Source organism: Pristiophorus japonicus, chromosome 18, assembly GCF_044704955.1.
Source record: "Pristiophorus japonicus isolate sPriJap1 chromosome 18, sPriJap1.hap1, whole genome shotgun sequence".
NCBI lineage: Eukaryota > Metazoa > Chordata > Chondrichthyes > Pristiophoridae > Pristiophorus > Pristiophorus japonicus.
In genome coordinates this window covers 42,402,089-42,414,193 of record NC_091994.1, presented here as the reverse complement: position 1 = coordinate 42,414,193, position 12,105 = coordinate 42,402,089, and the positions used below count along the sequence as shown (strand labels likewise).

The window sequence follows — 12,105 nt, the reverse complement described above, 5'->3', positions numbered from 1 at the left end:
TCAGTCGGGATGTTGCACTTTATCAGGGAGGCTTTGATGGTGTCATTGTAATGTTTCCTCTGCCACCTTTGGCTCGCTTGCCGTAAAGGAGTTCCGAGGAGAGCGCTTGCTTTCGGAGTTTCGTGTCTGGCATGCGAACAATGTGGCCTGCCCAGTGGAGCTGATCAAGTGTGGTCAGTGCTTCAATGCTGGGGATGTTGGCCTGATCGAGGACGCTAATGTTGGTGCGTCTGTCCTCCCAGGGGATTTTCAGGATCTTGCGGAGACATCGTTGGTGGTATTTCTCCAGCGACGAGATTAACGACGAGATTCAACACCGCCTCCAGTGCGCCAGTGCAGTGAAAGAGTGTTCAAAGATCAGGCCCTCAAATCTGCCACCAAGCTCTGTAGTAATACCGCCCTCCTGTATGGCTCAGAGACATGGACCATGTACAGTAGATGCCAGATACGCAAACGCACCGGCAGATCTCGTATGCCATTGCTCACGGTGAGCCAGTGGATGCCCTGTTTTATAAATCTTCTTATTCTTAGGCAGTCCCTTGGAATCGAGGATGACTTGCTTCCACACTAAAAATGAGTTCTCAGGTGACTGATAAGTCCGATGCAGGGGCTACAGTCTCTGTCAGAGGTTTTATAAATATATATAGGGACGCTACCAAGAAATTGGGAAAAGTTACAGGAAGTGTGCCACTTGAAGTGCATGCAAGAGTTTTAATTACCGCAAATTTGGAGATTTAGAATAAACATAAATCGTAGTTGAATATATTTAGAAGTAAATTGCAGTTGCATCAATTTATAGAAACCTTATTTATATAGCGCATTTATATAGCGCCTTTCACGACCACTGGACGTCTCAAAGCGCTTTACAGCCAATGAAGTACTTTTTGAAGTGTAGCCACTGTCGTAATGTCGGAAATGTGGCAGCCAATTGGTGCACAGCAAGCTCCCACAAACAGCAATGACCAGATAATCTGTTTTTTTTGGTGATGTTGATTGAGGGTTAAATATTGGCCAGGACAACCTTTACAAACTGCAATGATATATTTCGAAATTGTTGCATGTTTGAAATCGAGAAAGAAAATGCAGTTGCATTTGGAGTGAGTGTGCTGTGGGATGAACGGTGTGGAGCTGAAGGCTCCAGTGTGTGTGTGTGTGTTTGTGAGATGAATGAGACACGTGGGGTGGTTGGTGTGTGTTCACGTGATGCAGTGGCAGATTGCTGAACATTGCAGTTGTCTGGCTTGTCTGTGTCTCATTAACAAAAGCAGCAACCTCAGTGCACAGGAACCACCCTTTCAGCACACCTCGTCCTCACAGGCTCTCCTCCCTCTGTATTTCACCAAGAACTCACCTAGGAAGGGAACAACCTGCTCAAGAACAAGACACATAAAGAGCCTCTGCCAGGAATGGGTAAGTCATTATTGTGTGTAATCATTAGAATTCTTTACTCTGCCTCTTTATCCATCCTCTGCATGCGTTGTGTTTTTCAGGTCTGGATTTTAGTTTCTAAGGTTTTTTAAATTCCACCCACAATTGAAAAGTGAAACCAAGCCGAGCCCAAGTGTCGCCCAGTTTCTTACAAAGGGAAGGCGCACGGCGCAGCGCAACCTACTGCAATCAGATTGACAGCGCTCTCAGCCAATGGACGCGCCAGCCGGCGATTGTAACAGTTCTCGGCGGCCAATGGGCGCTCGCTGGGGTGGGCGGGGTTTCCGCTGCAACCAAGTTGGGTTGTGGTGCAGGCAGCCAGTGTGCTGGCTTTATTATCCACATCTTCTCTTCCATAACCTGCTATAAATCCGCTCTCAGCCCTTCACTAACTTCCCCAGTTTTAAATCAAAGGATTGAGTTTTTATTTTGCAGAGGTGTCATATTTTCTTTATCTTTTTACCCCCCAAAATCAATTTATTCACAACACACAGCTGCAAGGGCAATTCATTCTAGTCAAATCGTTTATAATGCATTTGCACAGGAAGTTCTTCACCCCCCCCCCCTCCCCAATCAATTATTCTGATAGGTCAGTATAAAAAAAGGGGAAATTGATAGCCTTAAAAAGCTGAAGTAAGTTGCACCACACAAAACTATCTTTGTTTTTGGTGCTATGACTTTTAAAAATTCTCTATTGCTTTACCTACTTGCACTCCTGGTGCAGCAGGTATAGCATCTTTTACATAGAAAATAGGTGCTTGCACCACAGACTGGGCTGTGAAAAGTTACTTGGTGCCGAGGAAGTGAGTTTTGGGGAACAGGCAGTTGTTGATTTATTTGTCTGGCTTTTGAAGAGATTTCTAATCTGGCCAGATTATTCTTAAACCTAATTTGTAGAAATGCACACATGATTTATAAATCCCGGATGTGTACTAAAACCTGCTGGTTATCTGTGTGTTTAATAGTTGGGTGAATACAATGCTATAATAGGTTGCACTTTAAGTATCGGTTCACATGAAGAACAATCGTTGGCCCATTGAATCCTATCCTTCCAGAGGCATCCCACTTGTGTGTCAGCAATGGCTCAGTGGGTAGCACCCTCGCCTCTGAGTCAGAAGGTTGTGGGTTCAGAAGGGACTTGAGCACACAAATCTAAGTTGACACTCCAGTGCAGTGCTGTACTGTCGAAGGTCGGATGAGACGTTAAACCAAGGCGTGCACAACCTAGGTTGACAATCTTGTGCAGTAAGGAGGGAGGGCTACATTGTCAGAATCCAATTTTCAGATAAACCATTAAATGGTGGTCTTGTCTGCCTGTCTGGAAAGAAAGACTTGCATTTATATGGTGCCTTTCATGACCACCAGGTGTCTCAAAGTGCTTTAAAGGCAATGAAGTACTTTTGGAGCGTAGTCACTATTGTAATGTAGGAAACGCGGCAGCCAATTTGCGCACAAGCAAGCTCCCACAGATATCATTATCATAAGCAGTCCCTCAAAATCGAGGAAGACTTGCTTCCACTCAAAGTGTGTTCTCAGGTGACTGTACAGTCCAATATGGGAATTACAGTCTCTATCACAGGTGGGACAGATAGTGGTTGAAGGAAAGGGTGGGTGGGACTGGTTTGCCACACACTCCCTCTGCTGTCTGTGCTTTTTTTCTGCATGCTCTCAGCAACGAGACTCTAGGTGCTCAGCGCTCTCCCAGATGCTCTTCCTACACTTTGGGCAGTCTTGGGCCAGGGATTCCCAGGTGTCGGTGGGGATGTTGCATTTTATCAAGGAGGCTTTGAGAGTGTCCTTGAAAAAATTTCCTCTGCCCACCTCGGGCTCGCCATGTAGGAGTTCTGAGTAGAGCGCTTTGGGAGTCTCGTGTCGGGCATATGGATGATGTGGCCTGCCCAATGGAGCTGGTCCCAAAAACAGCAATGTGATAATGACCAGATAAACTGTTTTTGTTATGTTGATTTGAGGGATAAATATTGGCCAGGACACTGGGGATAACTCCCCTGCTTTTCTTCGAAATAGTGCCATGGGATCTTTTATGTCCACCTGAGAGAGCAGACGGGGCCTCAGTTTAACGTCTCGTGAAAGAAGGAAGGACCAATTGTTTTTTTTTAAACTAGGTCTTTCTGGCAACCGGCCCTCACAAATCTGACCAACTTACTTTGGGGTTGCTGCTGGCTGTGCAAGACCCAGGTATTGGGGACTGCCGATGTTGGCACACTGCTAAACCTAATGTAAGAGCAGCTACAGAATGAGTTTGTTACTCCGAGTTACTTCCTTCTGTCCCCCAGCAGACACCAACCTTGCAGTCATCACTGTATATGCCTCTGCAAAACAGAAAGAAAGACCAGCATTGATGTAGCGCCTTTCACGACCTGAGGATGTTCCAAAGTGTTTTACAGCCAATCAAGTACTTTTGAAATGTTGTCACTGTTGTAATGTAGGAACCGCGCTAGCCTATTTGCCCACAAACATCAATGAGAAAATGACAAGATAATCTGTTTTAGTGATGCAGAGTTAAAGCTCCCTCTGATCCTGCAGTCCAAAGTGAGGTATGGCAGCAGTTGGGAGAGTAATGCTTCCTCTACCACTGCCCCATCAAACACTTCTAGGGTAGCCACAGATGAGTTTGATGGAGAGTAAAGCTTCCCCTACACTTTGCAATCAACCATTCACAAGTTGAGTATATCATGGTGAGCAGCAGAGTAAAGCTCCCTGTAGTCCATTCCAACTTCTGAAGAGTACTTACTGTAGCATCAAGGTGATGTTTTTCAGTTTGCTATACCAAACATCCTGTGGCCTCTCTGAGTGACATTGGCAGTATAATGCATTTTGTGCAGTGGACAGGAAGTGCATTGTGACTGTCCTATAGGACTTGTACAGCCAGTGACCGAGTAGACTTTAATCGCTGGTCACACAGATAAAAGTGCAATGTCTCCCACCCTTTCCTCGATGGGCCATTTGTTTTGAGGGAATGATTCATCGCAAGCACTGAGGCTCTTCAAAATAATTGAATGCACACTGTGTTGCTCAGTGTAGGAATATTCCCATTAAAGGAGCTTTATTATTCCAACTGCCTACTGAGGCTCCAATATTGTCTCGTGCCAGTTAAGTTGAGCAGCCCTTTCAACATCCTACGAAACTCCCATAACAGCTTCACGATGCTTCACAGTGGATATTTGAATATTAAGATGTGCCCATGTCATAAGTTGTTTACACTGCACCATCGAGACTTGGCCTTTTATCTGAAATGTGCAACATATCCTAGACTGAGGTGAGTGTTTGCAGAAAGGGACAAAATCCACTATTAGCAGATTGTAAATAACTTGCATTTATATATTTCAAAGAGAAAGAAAGAACTTGCATTTATATAGCGTCTTTCACTACCTCAGGACGTCCTAAAGCATTTTCCAGCCAGTGACGTACTTTTGGAGTGCAGTCATTGTAACAGTGTAGGAAATGTGGCAGCCAGTTTGCGCACAGCATGCTCCCACCAGCAGCAATGAAATAATGACCAGATAAACTGCTTTAGTGGTGATTGTTGAGGGGTAAATATTGGTCAGGACACATGGGACAACTCCCCTGCTTGTCTTTGAAATAGTGCCGCGGGATCTTTTACGGCTACTTGAGAGAGCAGACAGAGCATCAGTTTAACGTCTCATCCGAAAGACGCCACCTCCGACAGTGCAGCACTTTCTCAGCACTGCACTGGAGTGTCAGCCTAGATTTTTGTGCTGAAGTCTCTGGAGTGGGACTTGAACCCATGATCTTCTGACTCGGAAACAGGCATGTTACTCACTGAGCCACGGCTGATAACATAGAGGAGAGAGAGGTAGAGAGACGGAGAGGTTTAGGGAGGGAATTCCTGAGTTTGAGGCCCATGCAGGTGAAAGCACAGTCGGCAATGGTGGAGTGATGAAATTCAAGGGTGCACAGTGGGCCATTGGTAGAGGCCTTGGGGTGCGCTCTATAGGGGCTCTGGGAGGTTAGAGATGGGGAGAACCGAGGCCATGGAGGGATTTGATCACAAAGTTATGAATTTTTAAACCGAGGTGTTGCCGGACGGAGAGTCAGTGTAGGTCAGTGAGCACACAGGTGAATGGGACATGACCTCAATTTAACGTCTTTTTGAAAGGGAAGTGTCTCCAGAAATGCATTCTCTTTACACTGCACTGGAATGTTGGCCTAAACTTCACAAACCACAAGCTTCTGACACACCGGCAAGAATTCCTAAATTGAGCTGCACCAACATATGGTTTCCTACAGGAAGTGGTTAAATCCCAGTTCTCTAAATTACCTGAATGTTTGTTTATTTTGAAAATTGCTGACCAATTGGGAGATTTGGCTTGTACCATTGGGAATGCTAAGAAAATGTCGTCATGTTATAAGTTGGTGATTAACAGTGTTCTGTTGGGTATTTGAAGGTCGAATTTACTGCAGTGGTAAATATTTATTTGTACCTTTTTTTAAAAATTCATTCACGGCATCTGGGCATTGCTGGTAAGGCCAGCATTTATTGCCCATCCCTAATTGCCCTTGAGCAGGAGGTGGGGAGCCGCCTTGAACCGCTGCAGTCCGTGCGGTGAAGGAACCCCCACTGTGCTGTTAGGAAGGGAGTTCCAGGATTTTGACCCAGTGATGAAGAAACGCCAATATATTTCCAAACCGCATGGTGTATGGCTCGAAGGGGAACTTGAAGGTGATGGTGTTCCCATGTGCAAGCTGCCCTTGTCCTTCTAGGTGGTAGAGGTTGCAGAAGCCTTAGCGAAATGCTGCACACTGCAGCCACGGTGTGCTGGTGGTGAAGGGAGTGAATGTTTAAGGTGGTGGATGGGGTGCCAATCAAGCGGGCTGCTTTGTCCTGGATGGTGCTCTGTCTTGTGCGGGGTCCCCAGGCTCTGTCTTGTGCGGGGTCCCCAGGCTCTGTCTTGTGCGGGGTCCCCAGGCTTTGTGCTGTCCTGTGCTAGGCTACAGTGTCCACAGGCACTGTGCTGTGCAGGGTTGTGGGGTCTGCAGGCTCTGTCCTGTGCGGGGTTACGGGGTCCACAGCTCTGGCTGCCCTTTGGTACTTCGCTTAAGTGGCCATTCTTGGTGTGGGTGTGTTGGCAGGTTATTCAGTCATGGGGGGGGGGGGGGGGGGCTACACACCCGAGGCCAGTACAGTTCTCGCCCGACACATGTACACCTCCCAGCCCAGGCTGCTGCAACGAGGTTGGCAGCGGGATCACTGGATGATTTTTTTTCTCTCTCCCTAGCCCAAGGGCATTGACGCTAGTCACACGGCCCACTTGCTGGCACAGCGGAAATCCGCAAACTCTGTGCAGACCACACTTGGAGCTTTTGGATCGCAGTGGCTCAGTACCACAATGGGTGATGCGGTTATCTACTGACCTACCGAGACCTGGTCACCGTTAACTTTACTGTCTGTTGTGTTTGCCCTTAGCTTCTGACCCGTCATCACCCGCAGTGGAGGAGGGAGTGGAGGACGAGGAGGATGAAGTGGACGTGAACCTGGAAGAGGCGGAGAATGGGACTGCTGGGAAAATACACAGCCCCCGGGGGACCTTGCTCACTCGCCGTGGGATTACACTGCGCGTGCTTCTCAAAGACAAAGTCATCCAACCAGGAGAAGGCCTGCTCTCCATTCACTATTTAGTAAGGAAACATCTCGCCTCAACATTACTTTTCCTCTCCACCCCTCTGCTCCCTCAGTTTTCACCTTGCCTCTCATGAAGATCTTGACTCTTGGGGTACAATTCCACAAGCGTCGGTTGCCCTCTGGGTCCTCGCCCCGGCTTAATTTCCCATACCTGAGCCTGGAGCAGGAGTATCTAAGGCTTCTTGTCTTTGTGGGCCACCCATACGTGTGCCTTGGATCCTCGAGAGTCACATCTAAAGTTTGACTCCATGTTCCCGTCAATTTGCGTGTATCTTAAGTTGCTGATACCTTTTTGGATTTTTGTATTCTGATTTTGGGACCTTACACCCCCCCCCCCCCCCACTAGGAATGGCCTTTTTCAAAACTCCAGGCTGATAAAACTCCCAACAGGACAAATCAGCAACATTTAAGCACAAAATTGACTAAGTTGCCTTGGCTTCAAGAACTGGGCATCCTGGCACAGAACAGTGGTCATCACAGCCAAGCTATTTTTCTCCCTCGTCCACGGATACTGAGGTCATTTGTAGTGATAAGCTGTCCTGGCTGAGTTTAGCTCTCAAACGGGGGCCCAAAACTTGGAACCCCAATAGTGTGTATGGTTCCAGGGATGAGGGACTTCAGCTACGTGGATGCACTGGAGAAGCTGGGATTGTTCTCCTTGGAGCAGAGAAGGTTGAGAGGAGATTTGTTAGAGGTGTTCAAAAATCATAAGGGTTCTGGACAGAGTAGATAGAGAGAATCTGTTCCCTTTGGCAGAAGGGTCGAGAACCAGAGGACACAGATTTAAGGTGATTGGCAAAAGAATCAAAGGACATGAGGAAAAACTTTTACACAGCACGTGATTATGATCTGGAATGCACTGCCTGAAAAGATGGTGGAGGAGGGTCAATTGTGGCTTTCAAAAGGGGAATCGGATAAGTACCTAAAGGAAAACAATTTTCAGGGCTACGGGGAAAGGGTGGGGGAGTGGGACGAGCTGAAGTGCTCTGAGAGCTGGCACAGGCTCGACGGGCCCAATGGCCTCTTTTGGTGCTGCAACCATTCTATGATTTTAGTACACTTAATTAGAGCGGCTTTATTTCCTTTTTTATTTTGTTCAAAGTCTCTTAACCTTCTCGGACATCTTTAAATGTGCATATGAATCACAGGACAGGCTATTTCCATAAAGTGATTTAAAACTTCCTATGTGGCGTCACAGGGGTCACAGTCTAAGGATAAGGGGTAAGGCATTTAGGACCGAGATGAGAAGAAACTTCTTCATAGAGAATTCCACAGGTTCACAATTCTCAACCACAGAAAGTTGTTGAGGCCACTTCGTTAGATATATTCAAAAGGTAGTTAGATGTGGCCCTTACGGCTAAAGGGATCAAGGGGTATGGAGAGAAAGCAGGAAAGGGGTACAGAGGTTGCATGATCATATTGAATGGTGGTGCAGGCTCGAAGGGCCGAATGGCCTACTCCTGCATCGATTTTCTATGGTTCTATGTATATGACCTGCCATCCATTTATGTTTTCCGTCCTGCCTTTCCACAGGGGAAGACGTTTGTGGGGGACCTGCTGCCCGACGGGAAGATCAGATGGCAGGAAACCAGCCAGGTTTTCAACTCTCCCAGTGCCTGGGCCACACACTGCAAGAAACTAGTCAATCCGGCCAAGAAGTCTGGCTGCGGCTGGGCCTCTGTGAAGTACAAGGGGCAGAAGCTGGATCAGTACAAGACCATGTGGCTGAGGAAGCAGCAGCCACCATTGCAGGCCGTGGAAATGGTACGGTCCAAAATGTAGTCCAGTTCAACAGAAAGGACTGTGGGATTAGAGACGGGGGTTACATTTCCTGGGGTGGGGGGTGCTGGGGGAGCTGTTCAAGTCAGGCCCAGACTTTAAATGGGATGCAAATCTTCTCTGGTCGTAAGGGTCTGGTGAGTTTGGGCAATCTCAGCCTAGTTTCTCATGTTTTAGAGTGGTGTAAGCTAGAATTGTACAGTAACATAGTGGACGAGACTAATGATCCAGCGACACAGCAGCTGGGGAATTTAAATCCAGTTACTTAAATAAATCTGGAATAAAAAGCTAATATCCTTAATGGTGACCATGAAACTACCAGATTGTCATAAAAATCCATCGGGTTCACTAATGTCTCTTGGGGAAGGAAATCTGCTGCCCTTGTCCGGTCTGGCCTATATGTGACTCCAGACCCACAGCAACGTGGTTGACTCTTAACTGCCCACTGAACTGGCCCAGCAAGCCATTCAGTTGTCAAGAAGGCGACTCGCCACCGCCTCCTCGGGTACAATTAGGGATGGGCAATAAATGCTGGCCTTGCCAGCGACGCCCGCACCCTGTGAATGAATAAATATTTTTAAAAACTGGAGACTGCAGCAAGCCCAATATGCAATTAATACGTAAAAAGCATAAAAATGCGAAAGCTGAAGTAAAAACCCGAAAATACTGGAAGCACTCGGTCAACACCTGCGGAGAGAGCAGACCCGTTACTGTTCCGAGCCGGAGCTGTTTTCTGCTGTGTGCACCGCCATCAGGCAGACACTTGCATCCCATCACTCTGTTCTGGATTTAAATGCCGCTCCCACAAGCAAAAGGCCAGTGTCTCCTTTTAAAAAGAAAACTGCTGCCTGTTTATAATTTCAGTGAGAAGAAAGGATAGTTGAGGGTGAACACAGTCTGGATAAAATTGCTTCCTTCGCTGTTTTTAATGCCTCGGTTAAAATAGCGGATGACGGAGCTTCATCCAGGCCTGCTGTGCGAGCGTATGCTAATATCCTTTAACATAATGTCAAGACTGCAGTAAAAGAGAAATGTCACATCAATTTAAAAAAAATAAAATAAAGGATAAAACCACCATTGTTGGCTCAGGAATTCAACATGAAGATAAGTGTGTGGGGGGGTGGGGTGGGGCCGATGTGGTAAAAGTGAGTTCGTGCACCATAGTGTCACGTGCTGTATCTGACCTGGGAGTGATTACTGGGACTTGGCAGAGGGAGATTTACTGTTGTCAGCAAGATGTTGTTTGTATTTGTACAGTCATGGCAAGGAGACAGTAACCTCTGTTTTGTTTATTGGTGCCAGATGTTGGTTTGCAGATTTCCTGGCATGGTGCATGTCAGGAGATTCCACAATTTGTCAATATTCCACGTTTAGCCAGCTAACGTCAGCCAGTCATTAAATCATGTGCACAAAGTAGGCTGTTTCCAGATTTAGATTCCATTGTGAGTGTATCAATGAAGAAAAATATGTCGTTGATTGCCTGTAAGGAGGGGTTGGCAAACAAAGAGACATTGAGGCCTCCTTTAAGGCTTTAGTGGATGAAGACACCGCTTAGTTTAGCACTAAACTACATAGGTCGGGCGGTTCCAGGTTCAATTCACAGTCTCTGATCTCAGATAGTAGAGACACTACAGCTGACCTCGGTACGCCTTTAGGAAGGACTTGAAGTCTTTGGAGAATGTACAGAAGAGATTTACTCCAATGGCTCCAGGGATGACGGAATACAGTTATGTGGAGAGATTAGAGAAGTTGGGGTTGTTGTCCTTGGAGCAGAGAAGGCTAACGAGATTTGATGGCGGTGTTTAAAATAATGAAGGGTTTAGATAGAGTAAATAAAGAGAAACAGTTTCCAGTGGCTGAAGGAACAAGAGGGCACAGATTTAAACTGGCAAAAGAGCCAGAGGCGACATGAGGAAAAACATTTTTTGCGCAACGAGTGGTTAGGATTTGGAATGCGCTGCCTGATAGGGTGGTGGATACAGATTCAATAGTAGCCTTCGAAAGGGAATTGGATAAATACTTGAAGCAGAAAAACATTGCAGGGATATGGGGAAAGAGCGGGGGAGTGGGACTAACTGGATTGCTCTTCGAAACAGTCGGCACAGACTGGATGGGCCGAATGGCCTCCATCTGTGTTGAACTATTCTATGATTCTCTACGCCCCGGCTGGGGAAAAGGGACAATCCTCCAGGGTGCCTGCTCCTGCCAGTGATCTCTGTGGTGGGATGTGGGTGTGTGCTGTAGCCCCACAGTGTGCTGGCATTTGCTGCTATTGGCTCACGGAGCAGGAATGAGATCCAATGGGCTGCCTGAAGCCTATAATGCAGCATGGACGCAACACTTTCAAGAGGGGAGATAATTGGCGCAAAAAAGGCCCCATCCTTTTCCTTGGGGATCATCACATTTTCCAGTAGTTTTCCTGACCCTGGGTGAAGCAGTCACTAACGGTTCCATCTTCCCCACAGAATTTGGCCAGTGAAGGCGAAGACGAGGAGATTCCTGAAGAGGAAGACTTTGAAAACCGTGGCAGAAAGATCCCTAAATCGGATAATCCGGTCAAGAAGGTGGAAGAAAAGAGCAGGAAACTGCAAGCTAAAAGCGCTCGAGACTCCAGCCTGACTGGTACCTCATCTCTTTCATTATTGTTTGGCAGTTTACCCTGTGGTGCAATTATTTCCCGTTTTCCTTGCACAGCATCTACAGGTGCACAGACTGACTCACTGGGTGCAGGACATACATGATCAAACAGTGTCACTTCACATGGTGATGAAACTGATGAGAACCTCCCATCCAAAACACGGACCCAATCAATGCTGATTGACTTGCTCAGCACTTCCAGAATTGTCTGTTTTTGTTTTAGGAGAATTTTGCTTCTGTCAAATGCTTTCTAATGTAGTGGGCGTCAGAAAGCCTGGCGGCAGCGATCGGACCCTGTTGAAGCACTCCTTTTGCGCTCTAGGTCGCTGTAATGTATGCACTTGAGTATGCTCACAGGTTTGTAGAGCTGTTGAGTTGGGAGTGGCTCAGCCGGTCACGTGATGTCCACAAGACTAAATAAAACCCCAGCCAGTTGGGTTCGGGGGATCCACGATGAGGCAGGTGGTTGTGAGCCTGGTGGATGAACTGGTAATGTGTTGTGTGATTGTTAAGCCTTTGCTAATAAACCCAACTAGTTCTTAATAGCAATGTGTTGCTCTGAATTTGTAAACAAAGAACCCATGAAGCAAATACATTAT

At 46.9% G+C, this 12,105-nt stretch overlaps 1 protein-coding gene across 1 annotated transcript in view; it reads left to right on the top strand.

The window, feature by feature from the left end:
* Window positions 1–1,215: 1,215 nt before the first annotated feature.
* The window catches only part of mpnd (MPN domain containing), a 31,723-nt gene continuing 20,833 nt past the window's right edge, over window positions 1,216–12,105 (top strand). The window contains exons 1-4 of the mRNA XM_070860876.1: window positions 1,216–1,410; window positions 6,875–7,086; window positions 8,624–8,854; window positions 11,335–11,491. Coding sequence (XP_070716977.1) covers window positions 1,407–1,410; window positions 6,875–7,086; window positions 8,624–8,854; window positions 11,335–11,491 — 604 coding nt within the window. The 5' untranslated portion in view covers window positions 1,216–1,406. The remainder of the gene's footprint in view (window positions 1,411–6,874; window positions 7,087–8,623; window positions 8,855–11,334; window positions 11,492–12,105) is intronic.